We start from the raw sequence: 26,251 nt of genomic DNA, 5'->3' as shown, positions 1-26,251 counted from the left end.
AAAGCTGAAACTCCAGTACTTTGGCCACCTCATGCGAAGAGTTGACTCATTAGAAAAGACTCTGATGCTGGGTGGGATTGGGGGCAGGAGGAGAAGGGGACGACAGAGGATGAGATGGCTGGATGGCATCACGGACTCGATGGACGTGAGTCTGGGTGAACTCCGGGAGTTGGTGATAGACAGGGAGGCCTGGCGTGCTGCGATTCATGGGGTTGCAAAGAGTCGGACACGACTGAGCGACTGAACTGAACTGAACTGAACTGAATTAGATTCATAAAATTCTAAACTTCATTCCTGACAGGAAAAATACCTCATTAATTTACAGTCACCTATCTGAAGTTTTGAGAAGATTGTTATGCAAAGCTACAAAGTTAAAGTAAGTTAGTTCTATTCATGGTGGATAAATAATAATTTAATTATGTCTGACAAGAGTTTGTTTTATAAATAATATTACTCTCCCTTTGAATTTATCTTTAAATCTCATTTCATATATAAGAACTATATACTAAGAATATACATATGTATATATAATATGTAGGAATTATATAAGTATATATAACATATATATATACACAATGGCAACCCACTCCAGTACTCTTGCCTGGCAAATCCCATGGACGGAGGAGCCTGGTAGGCTGCAGTCCATGGGGTCACTAAGAGTCGGACACGACTTCACTTTCACTTTTCACTTTCATGCATTGGAGAAGGCAATGGCAACCCACTCCAGTGTTCTTGCCTGGAGAATCCCAGGCACGGGGGAGCCTGGTGGGCTGCCATCTCTGGGATCGCAGAGTCGGACATGACTGAAGCGACTTAGCTCTAGCAGCATAGGTATATTTAAGAACATATACACACACACACACACACACACACACACACATATATATATATATATATATATATACACACACACATATGTGAGTATATATAAGAACTGAATCAATGGACATGAGTTTGAACAAACTCTGGGAGAGAGTGAAGGACAGGGAAGCCTGGCATGCTGCATGCAGTCCATGGGGTTGCAAAGAGTCAGACATGACTTAGGGACTGAATAACAAAAAAAAAAAAAAATAAGAATTATACAGTGAGAATAAAGATTAGATTCTGTTTGAAAATTTTAGCTGAATGAATGACAAGTTCTTCTATCTCCAGGTATACAGCCTCTGATAGAGACAGCCAGGTGTGTCCACAACCAAATTCATACAGCCTGCTGGTTGCTTGAGGTGTAACTAGAGAAGCCCCTATAACGCAGACCTTCTCAAATCCATCCAAGGTCAAGTTGCACATCATCTTGTCATTCTGCTTCCTGACAAGAACCTTCCCTTCCTGTTTGCTTGTTAACCCATTTCCACTGCCCATTTTTCATGTTTCCACATTCGACATTGTTCTAAAACAGAATGAAGTAGTTTGTTTGCTTCATCCAGGATAAAGAAAGGGGGAGGGTGGATTTTTCAAGTGAAAATCTCTTTGATGAAAGAGACTCATCCTGTTTAATTTGCAACAATATGTCTGTAAACACAGCCTAACAGACTTTTGTGAATTGGAAGCATTCTTTCATTCATTCATAAAACAATTATGCAAGGTATCTTTTAGCCCAGAACAAAACAAGTCCTTCCCTTTGTTTGGACAAAAAATACCCGCTTCCATAAATATATAATATGTCAAGTGGTGACAAGTGCAGCAGAGGAAAACTAAGCAGGGTAAGTGGAGTGAGATGGGGGCGGGAATGCTACTTCAGATAGAGTGGTCTCAGAAGGCCTCTCTAAGGAGGTGACATTTGAGCAAAGACCTGAATGGCAAGTACAAAGTCCAGTACTGGCCAGCGTGGTTGGAGTAAAGAGAATGCATGGGGAGTGACAGGGAATGATATTTGCATTTATTTCTACTTCATTCTCATAGCTATTGGGACATTGATTTCTCTAGAACAGATCATACAAGGCCATATAGGGTCTTGTAAGGACTGTGGCTCTTACTCTAAATGAGATGGGAAACCATGGGTAGGGGAGATACAGATTATGATTTCACATTTTTTAAAGGATTGCACTGACTTTCTGTTAAGAATCAGAACCACTATGAGGTACCATTTCACACCAGTCAGAATGGCTGCGATCCAAAAGTCTACAAGTAATAAATGCTGGAGAGGGTGTGGAGAACAGGGAATCCTCTTACACTGTTGGTGGGAATGCAAACTAGTACAGCCACTATGGAGAACAGTGTGGAGATTCCTTAAAAAACTGGAAATAGACCTGCCTTATGATCCAGCAATCCCACTGCTGGGCATACACACTGAGGAAACCAGAAGGGAAAGAGACACGTGTACCCCAATGTTCATCGCAGCTCTGTTTATAATAGCCAGGACATGGAAGCAACCTAGATGTCCATCAGCAGATGAATGGATAAGAAAGCTGTGGTACATATACACAATGGAGTATTACTCAGCCATTAAAAAGAATACATTTGAATCAGTTCTAATGAGGTGGATGAAACTGGAGCCTATTATACAGAGTGAAGTAAGCCAGAAAGAAAAACACCAATACAGTATACTAACGCATATATATGGAATTTAGAAAGATGGTAACAATAACCCCGTGTACGAGACAGCAAAAGAGACACTGATGTATAGAACAGTCTTATGGACTCTGTGGGAGAGGGAGAGGGTGGGAAGATTTGGGAGAATGGCATTGAAACATGTAAAATATCATGTATGAAACGAGTTGCCAGTCCAGGTTTGATGCATGATACTGGATGCTTGGGGCTGGTGCACTGGGACGACCCAGAGGGATGGTATGGGGAGGGAGGAGGGAGGAGGGTTCAGGGTGGGAAACACATGTATACCTGTGGCGGTTTCATTTTGATGTTTGGCAAAACTAATATAATTATGTAAAATTTAAAAATAAAATAAAACTAAAAAAAATAAATTAAAAAAAAAAAAAGAATAGATTGTAGAAAGGCAAGAGTGGAATTAGGAGACTGGTGAGCAGTGGAGTTGGGATGAATGATCCAAGTAAGAAATGACAGCAGCTGGGATCAAGATGTTAACTGTAGATGTGGTTGGAATATGGTTACATTTGGAATTAATTTCTCACTATCATTTCTGGGCCTTAATTGATGTAGTTCTTTGGTGCAATCTTTAACTTTGTGCCCATCAGAGCATATAATGATTATTTATATATATATATATATATAATCAGTCTCCAGGGGTTGGTGATGGACAGGGAGGCCTGGCGTGCTGCAGTCCATGGGGTCACAAAGAGTTGGACACAACTGAGTGACTGAACTGAACTGATATCAGTCTCCTCCAGATAAAAGTTATCCAGAAGTAAGCCAAACTCTTACTACTTTTATATTTCTAATTTCTAGGATTTTGAAGGTGCCCAACAAACATCTTTGGAGTGAGCGCATCCCCAAGTGTGTCCTTCTGGATATGGATTAGCATAGGTTTTATTTTTTTTAATATTTTATTTTATTTTTTAACTTTACAATATAGTATTGGTTTTGCCATATATCAACATAAATCCTCCACAGGTATAAGCATAGGTTTTGAAGTCAGTTTCAAAACCAGAGAGGGCAACCTGAACTACGGAATAACTTAGAAAATATTTCTAGAGAAATCAGTGATCCAGTAGGGGTGGGAGGAAATAAGAAGTACATGCAAATGTTAGGGTTTTTAAATTAAATAATTAAGCCCAGTTTTCACTCACAAATGTCCTCCATATGTGTGCCTAGTTTCTTGACTAGGGTACTTTAATAAAATAGGTGTTGTGCTTGATTAAATGTTATATCATAAAATAATTCTAGGAAAAACATCTATATGTTTATAATATGCATATGTGTTTATGCACATGTGCATGAATAAAACAGCAAAGAACCCAGGAATATAATATTGCCCACTAAGTGGTCCACTGACCAAACTGCCAAAACAGGGTTGCAAAATCCATTTTAATATATGATACGTCAATATCCTATATGACACATAAAATATTTGTAGTGTAAACCTATAAGCCTGGCTAATAAATTGGAGTCAAGATTCTAATTTTTTTTTCAGTTACATTTAATTTGTTAGGCAGCAGTTAAGCCTGATTTGTGAGGATATCTACACTGACTGTCATGAGAGTAACCTCCACCACCATCATAACCTCTTTAAACTTCAAGGAATGCATGGACTATTTAAGTGCAAACCTTTTACAGTGTAGCAATTCTTTGACAATGTATCATTCTCAGTTGGGTATATCAAGTAAAGTTTTAAAGGCAGGAGAGGAGAGTATTTCATTTGGAGGCATGCTCCTACATTTATTATGTTTGAGCAACATAGAGAAAGTTAATGTGGCTACAGAAAGTGGATTATATACTATGGCTCTGCAGATAATGGAGTTTTTTGGAAGACTGTCTTTATATACAAATAGGCAAATATGGAAGTTGGGAATGAAAGTTTGTAAACAGGTAAATATGGATAATCTATTGGTGAAACTTAGTTTTATATATTAACTTTCTGAAATAACTCATGTACTATTTTTCACTTAGCAAAAATGGTATCACCTAATTGAAACAAAACTGCTCTATACTTTATACTTTAAACAATGATCTCGCTATGTTCAAATTAGGTCTCAAAGCTTATAGATGGGGGAAAACCAAAAACATCATGATTCTGTGACACCACAGCCTAAGCAAGTCACAGAAAGTAAGTAACTGATTTGTAAGAAAAGAAGGCACAAAGTAGATATTAATTAATTAGGTATGATACAGATACATTTTTCTATGTAGCACTGCAACGTGAGTAAAAGCTGACTTATTGTGGAACTCACAGGCAAGTTAGAAAGCTATTTACAATGTCAGTATAGGAGTTCTCTACACAGATTCTAAAGTCTCTCTTTCTCTCTCTCTCATACACACACACACACTTTCCAGGCTATTTAGGATGACTTTTGACAACTCTTTTTGATAAGCCAATTAATTAGTTAAAATATTTTAGAAATGTTGTTATTGTTCTAAATAAGTTATTGCAAGCCCAGGACATTTTTTTTCCCTAGCAATTATGCTATAATAGATAGCCTGAGAAACTTTAAATATAGGGTAAAAGTTAGAGTACATTTTTTTTTTATGAAAGACTGAATTAAATAGTGTATTGTGTTGTGTTAGCTGCTGTCGTGTCTGACTCTTTGCAACCCCATGGACTGCAACCCCATGCCAGGCTCCTGTCAGAGAATTTTCCAGGCAACAATACTGGAGTGGGTTGCCATTTTCTTCTCCAGGGGATCTGCCCAACCCAGGGATCGAACCTGGGTCTCCTGCATTGCAGGAAGATACTTTACCATTTGGGTCACCAGGGAAGTAGCAGAAATATTAAAAATCAAAGCACTAAAAAGAAAGAAGAGGAACCCAAGTTGGAAAGGAGGAAGTAAAACTACAATTGTTCATAGATGACATCATACTATAGATAGAAAGCCCTAAACATGCCACCACCAGAAAACTACTAGAGCTCATTAATGAATTCAGTAACGTTGCAGGATACAAAGTTAATGTATAGAAATCTGTTGCATTTCTACACACTAAGAATTAATCATCAGAAAAAGAAATTAAGGAAACAACCCCATTTACAATTGTATCTAAAGAATAAAATATCTAGGAATAAATCTACCTAAAGAGGTAATAGACCTATGTATGGCAAAATATTAAGACACTGATGAAAGAAATTGAAGATGATGCAAACAGATGGAAAGATATGCTACGTTCATGAACTAGAAGAATTAATACGGTTAAAATGACCATACCAAGGCAATTTACATATTCAATGCAATCCCTATCAAAATCCCAAATGATTTTTTTTTTTACAAAATTAGAACAATTTTAAAATTTGTATGGAAACACAAAACATCTCAAATAGCCAAAACAACCTTGAGAAAGAAGAATGGAGCTGAAGGAATCATGCTCTCTGATTTCAGACTATACTACAAGGCTATAGGAATCAAAAAAGTATGGTACTGGCACAGACACAGATCAATGGAACAAAATAGACAGCCCAGAAATAAACCCATGCATATATGGTCAACTAATTTACAACAAAGGAGGCAAGAACACACAATGGAGAAAAGACAGTCTGTTCAATAAATAGTGCTGAGAAAACTAGACAACTGCATGTAAAAGAATTATATTAGAACATTCTTTAATACCATACACAAAAGCAAACTCAAAATCTAAGACCAGATACTATAAATCTCCTGGAGGAAAACCTGGGCAGAACATTCTTTGACATAAATCAGAGAAATATTTTTTGAATCTGTCTCCTAAAGTGAAGGAAATAAAAGCAAAAATAAACAAATAGGGCCTAATGAAACTTAAAAGCTTTTGCACAGCAGAGGAAACCACTGACAGACTGAAAGGACAATACACTGAATGGAAGAATGTATTTACAAATGATATAACCAATAAAGGATTAGTATCCAACATTTTCCCAGTAGTCATGTATGGATGTGAGAGTTGGACTATAAAGAAAGCTGAAGGCCAAAGAATTGATGCTTTTGAACTGCAGTGTTGGAGAAGACATTTGAGAGTCCCTTGGACTGCAAGGAGATCCAACCAGTCCATCCTAAAGGATATCAGTCCTGGTTGTTCATTGGAAGGACTGATGTTGAAGCTGAAACGCCAATACTTTGGCCACCTGATGCGAAGAGCTGACTCATCTGAAAAGACCCTGATGCTGGGAAAGATTGAGGGCAGGAGGAGAAGGGGATGACTGAGGATGAGATGGTTGGATGGCATCACCAACTCAATGGACATGAGTTTGGGTGAATTCTGGGAGTTGGTGATGGACAGGGAGGCCTGGCGTGCTGCAGTACATGGGGTAGCAAAGAGTCAGACAAGACTGAGCAACTGAACTGAACTGAACTGATCCAACATTTATAAATGTCTCAGATCAAAGATGATTACATTTTCATAAGAAAAAACTGCTCAACACCACTTTAGTGCTGAACATCAGCAAATTTTGTAATTGGCATCAACTGTCTTTTCCCTTTCTTTTCCTTATTCCCTCAGCACCCTATATCCTTATCCACTAAGAGTTCACACATTAATTCTGCACCAGGCTCTGCTTCAAGCTCTCCTTTGGCATGATTCCATGTATTACCACTTACATCATTCTTACTTTGGCCACTCATCCCTAGACATATTCCAAACTTAGAATCTTCTCTTCTTTCTTAGGAAAACTCCCTTGTCCTAGACTGCCACATTCCATGTTACTCTAGAAAAAAACAGCATGTGCTAACACATTAATATGTACAGATAACACTACCTACTTCATTCACAAAGTGGCAACTTTACATTCAGGATTATAATTACCCAAAGGAGAACTACAACTGCTAGAAATTTTCAGGTAAATTTGTAGCAAGATAATCATTTCAGAGAGGTGACTGTCTTTGGATGTTCTTCAGATCATCTAAGTATTTGCTGATGTACTAGAAATAACACACTGCTTCATCAAAGGCTGATGGTCCATCACACAAACAAGTAACCAACATGTCTCAGGCCCCTCCAGTGTTCTTCCCCTTTCTAGGTCTTAGTCATGGTAGTTTACAGCATGGTATTTAGACAAGTTACAGAGGCCAGAGTCAAGTCATACTCACAGCCTTCTGCAGCAAAGGCTTCTTCTTGGAAAGAGAATTAGGAAAAGCAGATGGTGAATGTCACATTGGATCAGCTGTGCTGTATGGGCAGCAGAGAGGGGTCTCAGCGGACTCTGTGTTGTCCACCCTGAGCATTAGACAGCAATGCACATCTGACTTAGGCTGCTCTTATGACGAACAACTACCGAACACTCATTGTTTTGATGTAAAGAGCCCTGTGGATTGCTTTTGATCTGCATATTAACAAAGACGAGAAAGACAGCCAGGTTACTTCTTAGAAGCAACAAGAAAGACATTTTCCCTTGAAAATGTGCAAGATACATCCCTGCTGGAAAACACACACACACGAACAAAACAAAACAAACAGAAAATGAAAATCCTTTTATCCCGAATCTGTGGCTTGCTTTCTTGTATTCCTCAGCACACATGAATATGTGAAAATGCACAGCATTCAGACGTGCAGCTTGATCGAGTGATAATCTCTTATAATGTTCCTCTATTTAAAGCAACAAACAGATGGAGGGTTTATGAGCAAGGCTGGTAAAAGTAAAAGCAAATGATTGTAATAGTTGTACTTTTAATAGGATTCCCCGCAATCAAAAACATTATTCCCCAAGGAACAAATTGTTCTATAAAATTACATTACTTAGGAAAGAGACAGTCCGCCCTGCCTTTGCTGAGGCGACAGAGGACTCCAGGATGGCCTTTACTGCAGGGACTCTCAAGTCAGATGGGTGTTCTGGAAGGACAGAGGGCTACCCGGCTCCACAATCCCGAAGAAGAAACCCAGTGGAACAGGGTCAAAAGTAGAAAGACCAAGCGGCGAAAAGGGGTATAAAGTATGTCTGAGCTTGGACTAAATTTATTACCTTCTAATTCTCTACTTTGAAAAACAAGGTTTGGGAAATTCCTAGGGATTTAAGCTAAGCATGCCGCATCGCTCTCCTCTCTGCCAATTCAGACCAAAATCTCGCTCAAGCACAGCAAATCTTCCTTAACAAACAGTGGAACTGTAAACAATCCAACACTAATTCGTTATCATTATCCCTCTTTAAGAGAAACAGAACTCACTATAATTCTATCATTAAGATGAATATACTGTTTTAAGGCCTTTATGTAAATTATAATTAAAGCTAATCTCAATGAAAGTTATTACACCATTTTGGAAGAAAATAAACAACCCAAAGAGAGGGAAACAATGTGGTCCATAACGCGCTCCAAAAATATTTTTTGCCTCCAAAGCTCGCATTGAGGGAGACATTCCTGTGCATGATACAAATGGTTCTGACATTAAGAAAAGTAAACAAGTAAGAAAAATAAAGATGGAAAAATTCTGTGGTCAGTTCACAAGTGCTTTTTTATTGTTTGAGGCAGGGTTAAAGCCTTTTATAAAGACAAGGATATATGTGCCACAAGATTGGATGTGACATTGGACTAGTCTAGCTGCCCTTGCACAGGACTCCGGCTGCCCGTAATATGCCATGGACGAAACGTGTGCTGGTGCTTTTAAACAAAGAGCCAGGGTGGGGCTGAATACAGCTCATTTAAAGCATTATCTCAATGTTGTTTTGTAGATCAAAAAGAGTAAAGATACTTGACTCTGGTTATTAATGGATTTGAAAGATAAAGCCAAACATTTAATATTCTCTAATTATTAATGGTCTTAAGGATTTTGATCTAAATTTGTCTCAATAACTGATTACTGAATGGTGTGTGTAATCTATAAGAGGGACTCCTGCCAACCCCAGCACAAGTCATTCAGGGATTGTGTTGACTCAGTAGGCCAGAGGCCATGGAAATGGACTTGAACAGAGAAAGCGGGCTCTTCTTGGGTGTCTCAGGGGTTCTGAGACTTAAAGACTTTTACCATAGCAGCTCTCTAGTCTTTTGGTATCCATAACTAGGAATGAGTCTCATTTATGTTTTGTTGTCCTTAATCTAACCGAATACTGGGAGACCCTGGACAATGAACACTTGGTCTAAATAAAAATAAACATAAATGCTACTGTGTCAAGAGCAAATAGCCTTTCAAACATCCTCTACTGGTGTACCAGTATATTACATGGAATTACAGCCATCCAACCAGCATGATCATGCTCATTTTCCTTGTAACATTAGGGCTGGAATATAAACAAAGGTATACAAAGACCATCTCACAAGCTGTGGGATTTCATTTCTGAGAGATTCTGAGAAATTAAATTCAAAGGGTTTGTGCTTTTTATTAAACTGTTTGGTCTCGTGAGTATTTTCTACAGTCTCCACTTTGCTTTTTAACTTCCTGACCTATTGCTCTATCTTTTATCACCTCACTACCTTTATATAGCACCCAAAGGAGTAAGCCAGCTCCAAATACACATATGGCCATAGATGTAGCTGGGAGGGTATGTGGTTAAAAATAAATAAATAAGAGTCCTCGGATAGAACCCAGTGTTGGGAAAGATGCCTGACACTGCCTAGTATTCAGGGGAAGAAGAGGATTTAGAAATGAACAAAACATGGTAAAATCCATGCTTTCAAAGTCAAGGTTCAGTGACAGCAATGTACTCCAAACAACAAATTGTAAGAGCACAAAGCTCATCATAAACATACAACATGGCTAAGAACTCACCTCTTCTGTTCTCCAAAAAACTGCAAACTGAAATGAATTGCCCGTGATAAATATGCTAAAGGATGATGAGGATGGGGTGGGAGGGGACTATGCAGAATACCAAAGATTAAGATTTAAGGGAAATAACAGAAAGGAGGCTTCCTCTAAACTGACTCTGTCACTAAAAATCAACCCACAGCACAATGGTATCAGAAGGATCTCTGCTCAATAGGCAAGCTGAAGCCACAGTCTCTCGCACTTGACGACAACCACAGAGCATGCTCAGGGAGGCCCCAGGTGTGACCTCTGCTCCCCTGTGAGCAGTGGAGGGGCCAGGCAATCTATCATGGTGTTCATTCTGTCAGCCCTGGTGCTTCGCCACCACTGTCTGTCACCCTAGTGGATGAGACCTGCTTAAGGGCAATCATGTCAATCTCTCTGTGACCACTCAGTCTAAGGCAGAAGGATGATCCTGACAGGCCTGGCAAAGTCAGAAGAAGGTACCAAAAGCTGAAGTCATAGCTTTCCTACAGAGAAGGGTTGTAGGCCATTGTCTTTTCATTTAGCTTTTCCTTTATTTTTGCTTTTTTTTTTTTCTAACTCTCATGTCACTGGCTAAGGCACAGAGAACTTGCCTTTCAGAGCTGGTCATCACGGATGAACCTGTTGCCCTCTGAGTTTTTCCCGTAGTAAACATAGCGACACTTCCCCAGGACACCTGCAAATTAAAAGATACACATTATTACTGGTGGCACAAGTATTATAGCAAGAAAACACTGGTGCTGCGTGGCACAAATATAATCACAAAGCCCATGGGCAGCGGCAAATGGATTAAGCCCCCAAAGAGAAGGACCCTACTTCCGTGTCCTCAGAGTCGACATTCAAATGAAATGTCAGCAGAGCACAGGCTCCTAGGAAGAATATTTTTCCTGAATGATTTGTCGCTCACATTTTAAAGAATTTTCTAGTTTGGCCAGTTACTTCTCAAAACAAAGCAAAACCCTCATTCTCTCTCCAAGTTCCTTTAGTAGACTTTCTAAAAATGGAAAATTAAGAATTAAAAGATGGGCTCAGCCCAAACAAAAGATATAAAACAATCCTTCCAGAATGTGGAATTTCAAATCCTTTATCATGAATCAATTTTGTTAATATCCAGACAGAACCTTCCAAATCGCAGCAGACATCAAGTACATAATGGATGATTAAGGAAGGATAGCGTTCACAAACGGCCCATGGAAAGTAACGGCGCCTCTGCCAGTAAACGGTTTCTTCTTACAGGGGTCCTGAACTATACTCTCAAGTTGGAATGCACTTGATTTTCATCTTCAGTTTTATTTTAAATAATTTTCTGGCTCCATATACAGCTTTTCTGTCTTTCACAGAGATTATAAGAGGACTTTAAATGATGCCCCTAGAATAAGGTCAAACCTTTCAATCAACTCATCATTTATCCTAAATACCCATAAGAAATCATTTGCCATAGCTATTTTGAAAGCTTTGAAGGATTATTAAGAAGACACAAGTTTTTTGTGTGAAAATATTCATAACTACAATATGATTTTTGCCACCTTTGGTTTCTTTCCTTCTAATTTTAGAAAAACTAAATTAAAACTCAGTTTCATGGAGTTATCTTATTACTAATAGTACTTGAGTCTCTGAAATGTGCATAACCAGAAAAAAAAATGTGTCCATAACACATAAATTCATGAAATACAAATCTGTCTGTAAAAACAGTCACCTATATACATGTTTTTTCCCCATTATTTTGATAGTGTGAAACTAACAACCGTCACCTACTATTCATCATGGATAAATCAGCACTTGAAAATCAAGCAGGTTCTTCACATCAGAAGTCCTACGTGGTAAATACTTGGGTCACTGTACAGGAGATATTTCTCCACTACACAACTGTAGACTGTATTCTTCAACATGGGTTAAAAATGACTTAGAAACTTTTAAAGACAAGGCAGATGTTCCTTGGTTTGGATGACTTGGGACAACATGGAGAACTGCTGGGGTCACAGAATCTCTGCAAGTTTGCAATTGAGAGAGGATGACATCATTTCATGGCCTCAGAATGGGCCTTGGGCTGGCTGTCATCACCTCTGTTCCCTGCCAGGGTCCCCTGAGAAAGCCCACTGTGGACCACTCTTCACCTTTGCCCAGGCTTTCTTTCTCCTTGGCCCCCAGTCCCCAAGTTCTGTTTCCAGTATTGGTCTGGTCTCTGGAAACACTGAGGTTGGATGAAACCTCCCTGAGACCCTTCTTGGGGCCTAAATTATTCTTTTGGCTGTTGACACTGAGCTGTTCCCTTTAGTGTGCTGAATTACACAACACTTGGAATTGTGCTAACATGGTCATCAGAGCCAGGACAGGTCTGTGGGCATATAGCTCTTGAGGCTGCAGTCCTGGAACAGCACCCACTACAGGCCTGGGTTGGGAGTGTCTCAAAAGTCTTTGAAAATCCACAAGGGGCTTCCTTAAACATAACTGATACCAAGGAATCCTCAAGAATGTGGAAGGATGAGGCTACAGGATGTTAATTTCTCTCTACAGCACCAGGACAGCAAGAATTTTTATAAAAAGAAATGAATACAAAAACTAATACAGTTATGTAAAGTTTAAAAATAAAATAAAATTAAAAAAAAAAAAATGAATAGGGCTGTCAGATGTTATAAAGAACATAGTCTTTCTCTTGAGTGAAGGAACGAAGGCAGATACAGACACACACACATACACGTGAACACACACACACACACACACACACACACACACCATCAGTGGGTGCATTTACTGCAGGAAACTCTCCAGCACATTGGGGATTGAATTTCTTCTCTCTGCGCTCTCTCCATGGCAAACTTCAACTGCAGACCTTGCCTATAGACAACCTGGATAGCAACTGCCCTTCTAGAAACAGGCTGGATATTCCTGAACATGGGTGTAACTTGGAGGGAGGGGATGTGTTCTGAGGCATGTGCAACCCTGCCCTTCTGTTCTGGTTGGCACTGATAAAAGTCCTTTTTAAGGCCTGCCCTGTTCCTGTGGGCCTGAAAGTGAGAATGTTTATAGACACCCCGGTGAGAAAGGGCTGTTTGATGAATGCAGGAGACTGTGGCAAAGTGTCAGAGCTTGGAAAATGAGGCAAGGACATGAGGTATTAATATTGTCAATGATCTCTTGACGGGGAAACAGATACCGTGCTCACCCTCAGATTTAAATAGACATCAAGTGCATTAATGACAAGAGGGCCGACTTCAAACAAAGGGGCTGTGTGGTGGGGAGCAGAGCCAGTCTCCGGGCTGGCATAACCTGATCTGAAAAGACACTGTCAGGGCTCGAGACAGGCCCAGGATTGTGTGCGGTGACAGAAAACAGAGATGCTGACAGAGATACCAGAGCCATATTATGCCAAGGATATTCTGTCTGCTGCTGCTGCTCTAACAAAAGCTGACATCACTCTCCAGCACTTGGGGTCTTCTTCGCCTGCTCCTGCACAGCGTTTCTCCCCAGACATCATTACAAAACTTGCTACCACGGCCAAGTTCCGCCCTGTTCCATTAGAGCACTGGGGTCATGAGGCCCGAGGATGACCTCAGTTAATCTAAATTTGGACTCTGCAGGAGGACCACACTCATACCCCCTGATATCCTGGCTACTTGAGGTGGTCAGAGCGCCAAGGTGCAAGGAGCTGTCACCTTGAATAAAATCTGGAAAGGAAGGCCTTCAGTCTGCGGGCTCCTCCAGGAAGGCGCAGGGACAGCCTGGCAGCCCGACAATGAAATCCAGCTGCTGCTGCTCCCCTGGGGAGAAAGGTGGTGCAGCTAGCGACAGTTAAAGTCAGATGAGATTTCTGAACTTGAACCGCCAACGACTGCTTAAATTGACCAAGTGGTAGCCTCCGCTGACCTGAGCTCACAGCTGGGAATGGATAACCCTGCCCCCAAAAAGGACTTTCATGCTTAATAAATAAATAAGTAAATAACATTAACATGGAGCGGGGGGCGGGAAGCCAGCCCTAAGACTTCATTTGTCATGAAGGTTATTTGTGACCTAATAGGATCTGTTCATAAATGAAGGGACACGCTGACGGTGTGTTTTCCTCTCTCTTGTTCTCCCCTGGCCTTCCTTCTCCATCATGGCAGCTGCCATAAACTGTGAAAACTATGGAGGAAACAGTTTGCTTGGAAAGAACGCTTTGATGGGGAGGAACTCCGAGGTTGGAATTCGGGAACCCGCTGGTGGTGACTCGGCAGGCGGTGGTCTCTGTGTGCATCTGCAATGCATTCACTTGTTTGTATCTCTTCAAACTCTAAATGTCTTGGGACTAGATGGGGAACAACACATTTAATGGTGTATGTAGTGTTTTTAATTAAAATATCTGGCTTTGCCCATAATAAGTGAAGCAGGCTCGCTGCGAATCAGGCTGACGTGTAGTCTGCGTGGGGGTTTCTTTTGGGGAGCCCTGAAAAACGACAGCGCCCTGTCCCCCTGGGAATCTTCTCCTACCAAACGGGACAATCTAATTTTTCTTAAGTAGCCAGTTCTGCCATCACCGTAAGCTCTTAAAACTTTAGCTCTGGAAAAGATATGTCAGGGAAAATCTATTTTAAAGAGGTCCTTTATCTTCAAAATGTCCCCCGCCCCCACACTCGGATGGGTGTTCTAATTATGCAGGTCAGGTTATGACCTTGGGGCTGCCTGGGGGTTGGGACTCAGCATCTTTTCTTGGCTGCACCAGTGTGGCCATGGTACAGATAGGACTGAGGAAAACTCTAAGTGTCCTGGAAAGGACATCTTCGGATACCCTTGCAGAGGCCAGCAAACACCCCAGGACTTGCTGACATCCCATATGGCCTTGTCTTACCATCTATTTAGTAAGGGGAGGTGGGGAAAGACCTGTATTTAAATCCAGTTTGGCCCCTAACAGCTGAGGACACATACCCACATACGTTCCCTCACTGGGCTGGTTTTCCCACTTGTAAAATGAAGGCAAGGGGCCAGATATCCCAGAGTTCCACCTTGCTTGTGAAATAGATGATTCAGCATTTCTGAATGTTTCCCTTATGAAGATAAGGGTGCCAGGTACCATACTGCCTGATGTAGGAGACAGAGCCAACGGTTAGTTAATCAAAATTTGATTTGGACCAAGTCAGCTCTTGAAACCCATCCAGCCCATTTTCCCATAATACATAAAAGGGAGCTCTGCTGGACCTCCAAACACCCAAGGAAAGAATTTCCACTCACTTTCTTGCAACCTGCATTTCATACCCAGAGCTGGGACACGCTCACCACTAATTAGCTCATGTCTCCCTAGCCTTGACATAGCTCGAGTCTCCTAACTCTATGTTCAACAGAACTGAAGACTAAATATCAGAGTAAATGGTCTACCATTTATATTTTAGCTGTGAAAGAATAATAGTCTTTCCTCATACCAAAACTCATCTGATGATGGAATACCAGCTGGACCAATAAATTCATCTTTGTAACATGGAGAAAATATAGATTTTATTATCACTAATAATGTTAGTTTTGGTAGTCATTGCTTTAAATGCTATTATCACAAATGTATGTAAGTGTAACTGTGTAATGACAAACAAATTGTATCTGTTTGTGATCACTAGCACCTTCTAATTACTGTTACAAAATAAGCAAGGGACAGAGGACTCCTCATTCAACTCCTGTTCTCCCATCTGTATGGGTAAAGCAAGGAACCAGACTCTCTGTGGCCTCTGAAGAGTGATGATGATATTGTGAAGACGTGGGTGGGCCCAGAGACGGAAAGAATATTTGCAGAGTCTTTCTGGTTCATTATGGAAGGTTCTGTGTGATATTATACATAGTGTGAACATGTCACCTCTACAATAATCCCTCCTCCTCAATTTCTAATACCCGGTGCTTCAAACAGTACTTAGTACTAAGGAGGTGTTCAATAAATATTTGAATAGAAAAATTTAATACCATTCAAATTATCTGTACACAATTTAAACAGAATCCATAAAGTGAGGAATTTCAGTTGTTAAACACTCATACTTTAACCTTCGTTACGATGACAGGCATCTGAAATGTTTTAAAAATATACACAGATTAAATATTTGCAAAGAAACAGAAGGCAACAGCCTCAATTCCTCAACACTGATGTTGTTTTTATGCTCAACACTTTCCTCCCACAAAAACAAAGCAATCAGGACGTCTGGTTGGAGAGAGCGCAGTGGACTGAAGGCACATTATCATCCAGCCTTAAGAGCTGTAAACATCGTACAGGGGAAAGGACATTCCCCAGAAAGCGCATTCCTCGACCTTTGTTATATGCAGGTCCTAAGTAAACCGGGAACTAGAAGGAATAAACAGCCATGCTTTATGGTCTTGAGAAGTGGCTGGAGCAATACTCCGAGGTCAGCCTGTGTGATGGACTATCAGCTCCACTGTGGACATCACACAGGATTTAGCAGAGCTTGCAGAACTGCAGGCTCCAAGTACAACAGCCTCCTTCAGCATAAGCTACTTAAGAACAAAGAAGAGATTTTTAAAGAAAACAAAAAGAAGAGAGATTTTAAAATGGTCTTAAGAGAAGGGGTTGCTTAGGAGCAGTTTTAGGGGAAGCAGGAAGGACAAAGTCTACTGTCCGTGGGGAGCATGTTTTCCCTTCATTTGCAGACCCATCTGGGAAGCCTTAGGTTTGAAAAAAAACGGGGAAAGGCTCTCCACCTGACCCATGGAAAGGGAGAGAAGACAAAGTGAGACTTCCTCCCAAACTAGCTGAGCATGTTTTCGGGCAAGAGTCTCAGCTTATAATCTGCGTCTTGGCTTGGAACAGGGTGCCGTGGTGATGCATCACTTGCTAAACTCCAAAAGGTGTATAAGGGCTCCTGCTGTCCTCTCCATGGACTGGTGGGCATGCCATCCTTGCTAAGTACTGAAGTGACAGCCTCAAATAGCGCTGCTCAAGGGAGGTTGTCTAGTCTCTTGAATGAGTGCACTTTTTTACTCTCTTCTCCTTTATTATATAAAACAACCCCAGGAGGGATATTCTCACCCTGCTCTGCTAACCCTGATATTTTGCCATGGTGGACCTCTGAATTCTGCCATTTTGACCCCCAGGGTGCTCTGGCTGAAGGCTTATGAATATAACACAAACTAGCCTGGTATTTTTTCTTTCAGAAAACATTAATTATTCAGAGAAAACTACATTTCATCAATTTAATTTCTTAATTTTTAAATTCAAAGTCAAGCCATATTCTGTTTTTAACATTTTCATTTTTCTTTTATTGAAATTATTTTCAAAGGGGATTAATTCTTTTCCATGTAATTTTTTACATATGGTGAAATTCCTCCACCAGCTTTTGGCAAATATCAAATTTTACTGGTTATATCTTCTAAATCTCTTTAAGTCATTGATTTTCACAAGGTTACGTTTCCTTGAGTAAAATTTTGCAGATGTAAATTGTGACAGGAAGAATTAAGTCCTCTGCCGAAGTTTAGACAACACATTTTATTGTGTGTCATTTTAATTCACTTCAATTTGATTTTGTTTTCATTATTGCTACAAAGGCTAATTCCTTTCCACGAATTTGTGCAGTTTTCAATATGCCGACAAGATATAAATCTTTGGTCACTTTTTCATCCATAATAAATTGCATTATGTGCAGCTTAGTTGCTGTCAGTTTATTCTGGATTAAGTAAGTGGCAGTTTGTATTTATTTTTAGCACAAAGAGTACACAGGACATATGTAAGTACTCTGGATGCACAAGACGATCTATAACCCCACATCATGGGGTTATAATACACTGCTTTTTACCAAACACCATCCAAAAAACCACAGTAGGGGTCACCTCGTCAAAGGTTTGGATACATCCGTACGCTGAAAGAAAGCTGGCACAAATGCTGGGCACCATGTCCCTTTGAGGAAAGGACACTTGGCCACCGTGCTCAGCCCGCGCCAGGGAGGCCTGAAGGAAGGTTAAACTTTCTCCTGAGAGAGAACAGATTATACAGCCTCCTTAGACAAATGCTGGGCCTTGTCAAGTCTCACCCGTGTGTTTGTAAGGAAGAAAAAAGCTGGGGAAGGAAACCAGTCAGCAGGGAAAGTATCTCGGCAAATTCGCTACTGAAGGTAAGAGGACTGCAAGGCTGAGAAGCCGGTGCCCCGCCCGCGCCCCCCACCCCCCGCCAGCGCGAGGAGGCTGCAGGAACAGTCACGTGAGCAGGCAGACAAGTTGACATGTGACAAGCCAGAGCCTGTGGAAAATGCACTCGGGCTCCCAGGGCAGCTGAAATGAGGCTTGTCATTTTAGAAGAGAAGGAGGAAGGAGAGGATTAAAAAAGATGCAGGGCCAGTTTCTCCCTCAAATAACCTGTTAGTGGGAAACATGAAAGCGGGGGCAAGTCCGAGAGACATGGGCACCTCTGAGTGGATCCCTAGTAACCAGATCCGCAGTCTCACTGTGAGCCCCCGGGCCCTGTGCTCCGGTTGCAGATGCTGCAGCCCTTCCCAGACCTGACCAGACCATTCAGTGTCCTCTCCGCATTGAGGAAACACGAAGCTGACAGATTTAAAAGTTATCTGGCAGCGGATGTTTCCATGATGTGAATCCTGGAAGGGAAACAGTCAACATGCTTTTCCTCAGATGTCAATGCTCTTTAAATTATTTTGTATTGGGGGTCGTGTGCGTAGGCAGAGACGGACGGGAAAGTATCCCAGGTTTGAGTGTGGGCTCCCTTGCTCCCTTGTTTGAACATTGGTAATACGCTTGGCTCTGACCTCAATACATGCTATATTTCAATCAACGAGGAACATGTAAATATCAGAGATCAAATGCCACAGTAAATATTCCCATGCTCCCATAACATCCCCTCTTCAGAAAACCGACTCAAACCAAACCAAAAACAAAAAGTAACAACCAATAACCCACCGTTGTTAAATCTTCTTAGCAACCCAAATTTGGAGTTGTCTTTTCAGGTTACATATTTTTTTGTGTGTGTGCCAGTTAAGAATGAAGCCAGAAACGGTTTTCACGCTGACTTCCTAAACAAGGATTCACTCGTTCACTCCTATGATACTTGATTATTTTGCTGTGCTTTCTAGTAAGCTCGAACACAGAATAGGAAATTTTTCTTTGAAAGTATTTCTGTAAAGGTATTGAAGATTCTCACTGAGACAGAATTTAAAGATCTTCATTTTCAGTAAAGGACCAAGAGGAGGTTCTAAGGGGCTTCCCCAAGGTCACACTACCAGACCAGACATCATGCAACTACAATGCTATCTTTCTTGCTTGCTTGTGGGATCTCAGCTCCCCGACCAGAGATGGAACCTATGCCCCACTGCAGCGGAAATGCAGATTCCTCACTACTGAACCTCCAACCTCCCAGCAATGCTATCTTTCCAGCACAAATCCCTCTGAATTATAGGACACTGCCCTTAGGATAGAAGAATGTCAAAGATCCACAACCTAATTCATACCTACTTTTCCACCAGGGAAACTTGAATCCTTAAAGCCAGTTTGGTCCCCTCTCCCCACCTCCCCATTCTAAGTAGGGTGTAATGGATCTGAGATGGGCTGCATTCCAAGTGCACGCCAAAATGGGATGCAAATGGGTTCGGACTCATGAAGATCCGTCTGCACTCCTCGCTGATGGACAGCCCACCAGCCAGGCTGTCAGTCAAAATGGACAGTGGTCACGTGGTACGGCTTCATTTTTATTTATTAAGTTTTTGACTGAAGAGCTCAGAAATCTTTCAGATAGGAGAGAGAAAAGGAAAAAAAAATTTTTTTCACCCCGTTATCACCTCTGTCATCCCTACCATGATTTCCACATTCATCTTTTCCACCTTTTACGTGAGGTTGGGAGTGTGGCCACTAGAGGGCAGCATGAATTTAGGAAAAACAGCTGCTTTCTTAAAAAAAAAATTAAATAACTGATGGCAACGATTCAGGGAGGGCCATTAAAGTCACACTGGGCTTTTGGTCGCCAATTATAGGTTCTGTAATGATCAATACGTCATGTTTGTTCAATCTGTGCTGAACGTTTCCTGGGAATGGGGTTACCAGACACCCCCCACTGCTCACCCCTCCTTTCAGATGCCTCTGGTCTGGATTTCAGGGACTAATTTTCTTTACCATCAATTGCTCTAATTAGTCTTCTAGGCTCAGGGTTTGGCGATATTTGCATATCACCTATATAAATGTAAAGAAACATGCAGAGATAGATTCCCATACTTCTTAGAAAAAGTTTGTTTTTATCAGGGAAGTCTACAAGGAAATAAGCCATTCAATGGCATGGAGTTACTAATCATCATTTGATAGCAAAAAAAAAAAGTGAAAAACATAAAAATTAAAGAAAAACTGGGTCAATAAAACATACACAAAGCATGTGTGCTCCATCCATGCAAATCCTGGCTGCCTTCCACCCAAAGGTGGTCTTCCTTCTTAGAGTATCTGCCCAGGTTAATCAGAGAAGAGACGTAGACAAATGTAGCAGATTGGGATTATCACACAGACACCACTATGTATAAAACAGGTAACTAATAAGGACCGACTGTATAGGTAGGGAACTCTGCTCAGTATTCTGTAATAACCTATATGGGAAAAGAATCTGAACGAGAAAGAGTAGATGCATGTATATGCATAACTGAATCTCTTTGTTGTACACCTGAAATTAACACAACATTGTAAATCAACTATACTCCAACACAAATGAACGAAAAAATAGTAAAAAAAAGAGGTAGAAACGACTCAAATAAAAATAAAACTTATTCCAGCTTCTGTTTGATCACCATGTAGTCCCCCATCACCGGCCTCTGGCACATGGGCCAGTGATTATTTTCATGCCCAGAGCAACAAATGACCACCTCCCTTGAGGAGAAATGAGGTATTCATGGGTTTCCAGGGATCTTGAACATATCATTATTTTTGAAAGAGCTGGTATTTTAAAATATAACTTTTTAGGATTCAAATAAGTGAGTGGATTCCACCAGAAAAAGGGAGTAAACAAAGATTGGATCTACTGGACTAGAGGAAAGTGGAGTCCAGGTGAGGTTCTGCATGTGAGCTGAGAGTCCACTCAAATGGTCAGTGAAGCGAAAATAAAATGGCTCTCATGCTTTCTTCCCTCAGACTTTCCTAATATAACAGTCATGGGATTGACTTGCCACTCGGGAAATGTTGAGTTCCAGTTAATTAATTAAATTATCTTATTAACTCATGTTTCGCTGGAAACCTTTTTTGAGTTTTTGAGTACCTGTCTTTACTAGGTACCTCATGGTTTACTTTACTATATATATATATATATATATATATATATATATATATATATATATGTAGGTACTTTACTAGGTACCTCATGATGACCACCCATGAGGATTTGTAGTGAGGATAATACAGTTCAGAGGTTTCACTAGGGTGGGACGACTGTTCAGTGAACATTTCTCAAGGTCGTAAGACCTCTTTTTGTACAGGAAGTCCCCAATGGCAGAGATAAGAGTTTTTCATCCTTGCTTCCTGAGATACTCAACAGATAGCTAGATATTGTGGAATGGGTGAAAGGATCTCAGGATACTTCTGAACCCCAGAGTTTGAGACACACTCCTAGACATTGGCAGGTGGAGGAACTGCATGGCTTGCCCCCAGAACAGCAATTCTCCAACTTTCCCTGGAGCCCAGGTTACCTGGAAGGCTTATTGAAACAGCTTGTTGAGCCCCACCTCAAAGTTTCTGGTTTAGTGGGTCTGAGCTGGAGCCAAGAATTTGCAGCTTTGCTAGTTCCCAGGTGGCAGTGATGCTACAGATTAGGGAACCACACTTTGAGAAACAAAGTTCTAGGGCAACCTAAAAGGGCCCTCCCCTGCCCCTTTAAAAAAGTAAAACCTTTAACATTAGCTTTTCTTCTTGTAGAATCAAGACCACTCAAATTCACAGATAAAAATCTAGTGTATCGAGTTTTAGCAAATGGAGGTTTTACTGTCTTCCTATCAACAGTCTACAAACAAACCTTACCTAAAATAATAATAATAGAAGACTGCTTCAGCACTTTAATACAAAGTGAAAAACATGAAAGTTTAAATTTAAGTGATGTGCAGATTACATTAACAGAAGAAAAGAGTTTTTTGGATAAGTAGATTGGAACTGAATCTACAGACCATAATTTATGAAGCATAAGGAAAAAAAAAAACTTGCAGAAAAAATTTCCCAGAAAGTCTTTAGCTTTTCTCTAAAATGACAGAATCTTATATGAACAAATGTGAGCAGCGGGGGTCCCCCTGCAGAGTTTGAATGGGAATTTTGGCTTTGCTCTCAAGCAGAAATTTGCTTTTGGGTTTCAGGTCTGTTCCTATTAGAAAGCTCACATCAAAAGAGGGGAAAGCATCCACAGTTCTGTCTGGTTCTTCAGGCTAAAATTTCTCAAGAGAGCCATTGAAAATAAAGACAAGTTGCTTTTTTTTTTTCATTCTTCAAGCTGCAAAAAGAACCTCTCAAATAAAATTAAGCAGACCCAATAACAACTGAGTTTGTCATAATTCAAACTGCAAGAATTGAGGAAAAGACCTTCCTTCTTGGGCCCGTTAGTCCAGCCTCCATCTGCCCTTCATTAGAATCCAAACAAACTTTTCCTGTGCTGATATTACCATAATCTTTCCTAATTCCAGGACACTCTGAATTTCTCTCTCCAAAAAGAAAACAAAAGGAATCCGCTGATATATGATCTAACAGAAAGAAGTTTCCAGTACAAAAAAATAACCAGAAGTATGTCATTGCAGAGAGCATAGCATAATTCTTGGGCACTAGCAATTCTCACTGCAAAATGTCAAAATGGTTTTCATTACTTCCTAATCTTCAACTCCTCCTCTTCTAACTTGCTTTGAAAAAAAGCACATATATGCATATATATATATGCTAATGCCAAAGAAACTATAGTTTAAGTAAAAATTAATAGCAGGACGCAGTTTATAAGAGCAATATGAACCTCGTGTACATTTTTTTTGCCCAAAATAAAGACAAAGTAAACAATAGGAGAGCATATTATAAGGGTATTCATTAGAGTCAGGCTCATTAAATCTTAATGAAGGCCCCAGAGTCTCTCTATCAATATTAAGAGGGATATACTTTTTGCCTATCAATGGAATGGCCTGGGTTAGACAGACATTGCTGCCAGTGGGTGGTACCAGGTGTTATCTTTCTCTGGAACATACTACTTTGATGGCTTAGAATATTACCCCTTTTATTTGGCTGGCTTGAGTTTATCAGGATTCACCCTGTGGTGAGTTAACATGCCTCCATATTGGAAAAAAAAAATTGCCCATGGGCTACTGTGAGCCTTCCACCTAATAGAATACATCTGGCTCTGACAGTTTGATGCCCAACTCTGAGCCACATTCAGCAACACAAATTAACAGCGTAGACATTGCCCACGCTGAGCAGGAAGTAATAACCTGCTACCTGCTACTTGGCCAAAATCTCATTATAAGCCATTACAGTAATTGAGGGCCCAGACTCTGTGGATATTAGACTCCCTGAGTGCTAGTCATTAGTTCAGCAGAAGAAAGGCTCTGAATGGAGGGGGTATGTGGTGGACTGGGGAGTAACTGTGCTTTGGACCATGGTGTGAATTCCATCTACAGACTACACCGTGGCTCTGGGAGACCCGTGAGCTGTCTCTCTTCTGCCCTGAAGCCCATGTGACCTCTCCTGGGGGGCTCAGGACCCCAGGAAGATAATGTAATTACTGGTAGCTCTCCAACAATTCTATACCATTAAAATTTGCTTTAAATGAATATCGGGACAGCCACAAAGGGAAGAAGATGGAAAAAGAAATCAGAATGTTCCAGATGTGTAGTAGTAGGGGTGGGGAGAGAAGGGGGCCTCTGATGTTCTCCTTAGAAGATGGGGGCTCTCTAGAATCACTACACACCTACAAGCTTCTGTCCTGTAGCTGGCCAAATGACTCTTTTCCCCATGAAGCTTCACTCTCTGTCTGGGACTGGGCAGCCATGGATGAAGTGGGGTGAGTTTGGGAGAGGGAAACAGGGCAGGAGTCCAATGGATCAATCAATCAACCAACCTGATTTTTTGGTACCATCAGGACTGCTCTGAACTATAGTTACCATGACAGCTTTCAATAAACATTTCTTGGTAAGAGTTATATAAGGCCAGAGAGAGGAGTAACTGAAAATATAACAGATTGATTCCAAAAATCCCTTTGTATCTTTCTACATACAAATCCCTCCTACACACACACACACACACACACACACACACACCCGCCCCTTAAGAAACCAAATCCTCCAGTCACTGGAGCAAATTTATGCAAGGTTTTATCTAATGTGCAACACAACTCTTAAGTGCCATGTCCTCTCCAGAAACCACTGGAATCTTGGTTAGTAAGCCTCCCTGGGCATCCAAAGCTTCCATTTCATCCTACTCCCAGGTCTCAATAAAAGGCTGCCTGACCTTGGCATTTTGAAAGAATTGGTATTCAGGGGAAATAAGCACTGTGCTGGGGAAAAGAGTCGTGCTGCTGAGGGTAAGGATGTCTGTGAGGGTCAAGTCTACCTTATACACATCCTGAGACCATCTTCCTGTATTGGCCATGCCAGCCTCATTATTCGTCTGCACCCAGAGGGTTAAGTATACAGGCTAGAGCCTAGAAAATGGCTTCTATTGGTACAAGTGAGGCCTTCCCTATAACTAGATCCTTCAGGAAAAAAACAAATTAATCAACAGCGAGCTGAAGTGGGTTTAATGATTGCATTCTGCATACAATCAGCTTTTCCCTTTTCAAGGGCCATCAATATGTCAAGGGAAGACATATCTGAAGGATATAGCTCTTAACATCAAGGTTATCTATTCTCCACAAGGCTCCCACTCCTTCCCGGGCTGATACTCCACGCTGCCTGTGTCTAACATTTTCATCAACTCTGCAATCAATCAAGGTAATAATGTTGTGCAAAAAATCAATTAACAACGCAATTAAACTTTCCTTATTATCTCAAAGGGCTGAAATAATACCTAAAGGGAAGATAGACTCACTGAGCGCAGACATCCATAATCCAATGTGAAAGTGAATTATGAGATTGGACAGATGCAGGCATGTGCTGGTGCTGTTATTTTCCAGGGGTTATATCTCATCATGGCAGTGTATCAGTCAGCCCCAATCCCAGACCCTAAAATTCCAAATTACTTTTAAGAAATATATGATGTGCAATATCCATTTCATATCCTCTTTTAAAGATAACCCCCTCCCCTCCAAAAAACATTGAACGGCCATATTATTCAAAGACAAAATGATCTTTCAACAAGAACATAAAATATAAAAGCTATAATAACATTTACATCTGTATAGCACACATCTCTGTAAATGCAGGTCATCTATTATACATAATCTGCAGCGCCTAAGAGGCCCAGGATGTGGCACAACATTTAAAATCCACATGCTTAAATGTGCAAACTCCTATGGAATGGCTGTGGCTTCCCCCCAGAGGAAGTCTCACCCGTGCCCGTCTGTATACATGCACATACACACATACAGGTAGAAGCATTGGGAATGAAAGGATTACTCATTCAAAATGAGAATGACTGTATTATTTAGCAATTACACTCAACTCGCCCTGAAACACTGTCCTTAGAAATTGACCATTTATAGTACATAAAAAAGAGAGAACTATTAACCTTTTGCTGCAGCGAAGGCTATGAGATGCTTGAAAATTCCCTCTGAAACAAGATACAAAGTAAAAGAGGAAGGGGGTCCCTGACATTTGTAGAGCTCATCTTAAGCTGTTCAGGTCCCACAAGAGATGGTCTGGCACTGACAGAAGGTGGCCCAGAGATAGAAAGTTAAAGAGCAACAGAGGAGGAAAGGTTTGCTAACAAACATGGGAACAAAAGCCACGAATAATACAGAATGGATAAACAACAAGGTTCTACTCTAGAGCACAGAGAACTGTATTGAATAGCCTGTGATAAATCATAATGGATAGGAATACATAAAAAAGAATGCATATGTATGTATAACTGAATCACTTTGCTGTACAGCAGTAATTAACACAGTGTTGTAAAT

The 26,251-nt window shown here is 40.7% G+C and overlaps 1 protein-coding gene across 1 annotated transcript in view; it reads right to left on the bottom strand.

Moving 5' to 3' along the window:
* The window catches only part of LOC129620857 (leucine-rich melanocyte differentiation-associated protein-like), a 745,168-nt gene that overhangs the window by 109,281 nt on the left and 609,636 nt on the right, over positions 1-26,251 (bottom strand). Inside the window, exon 6 of the mRNA XM_055536634.1 lies at positions 10,839-10,921. Within this exon, the coding sequence (XP_055392609.1) occupies positions 10,842-10,921 (80 nt within the window). The 3' untranslated portion in view covers positions 10,839-10,841. The remainder of the gene's footprint in view (positions 1-10,838; positions 10,922-26,251) is intronic.

This window comes from Bubalus kerabau, chromosome 1, assembly GCF_029407905.1.
Source record: "Bubalus kerabau isolate K-KA32 ecotype Philippines breed swamp buffalo chromosome 1, PCC_UOA_SB_1v2, whole genome shotgun sequence".
Taxonomy (NCBI): Eukaryota; Metazoa; Chordata; class Mammalia; order Artiodactyla; family Bovidae; genus Bubalus; species Bubalus kerabau.
Note: the sequence above shows the minus strand (reverse complement) of the source record. Positions and strands in the feature narration are given on the sequence as shown.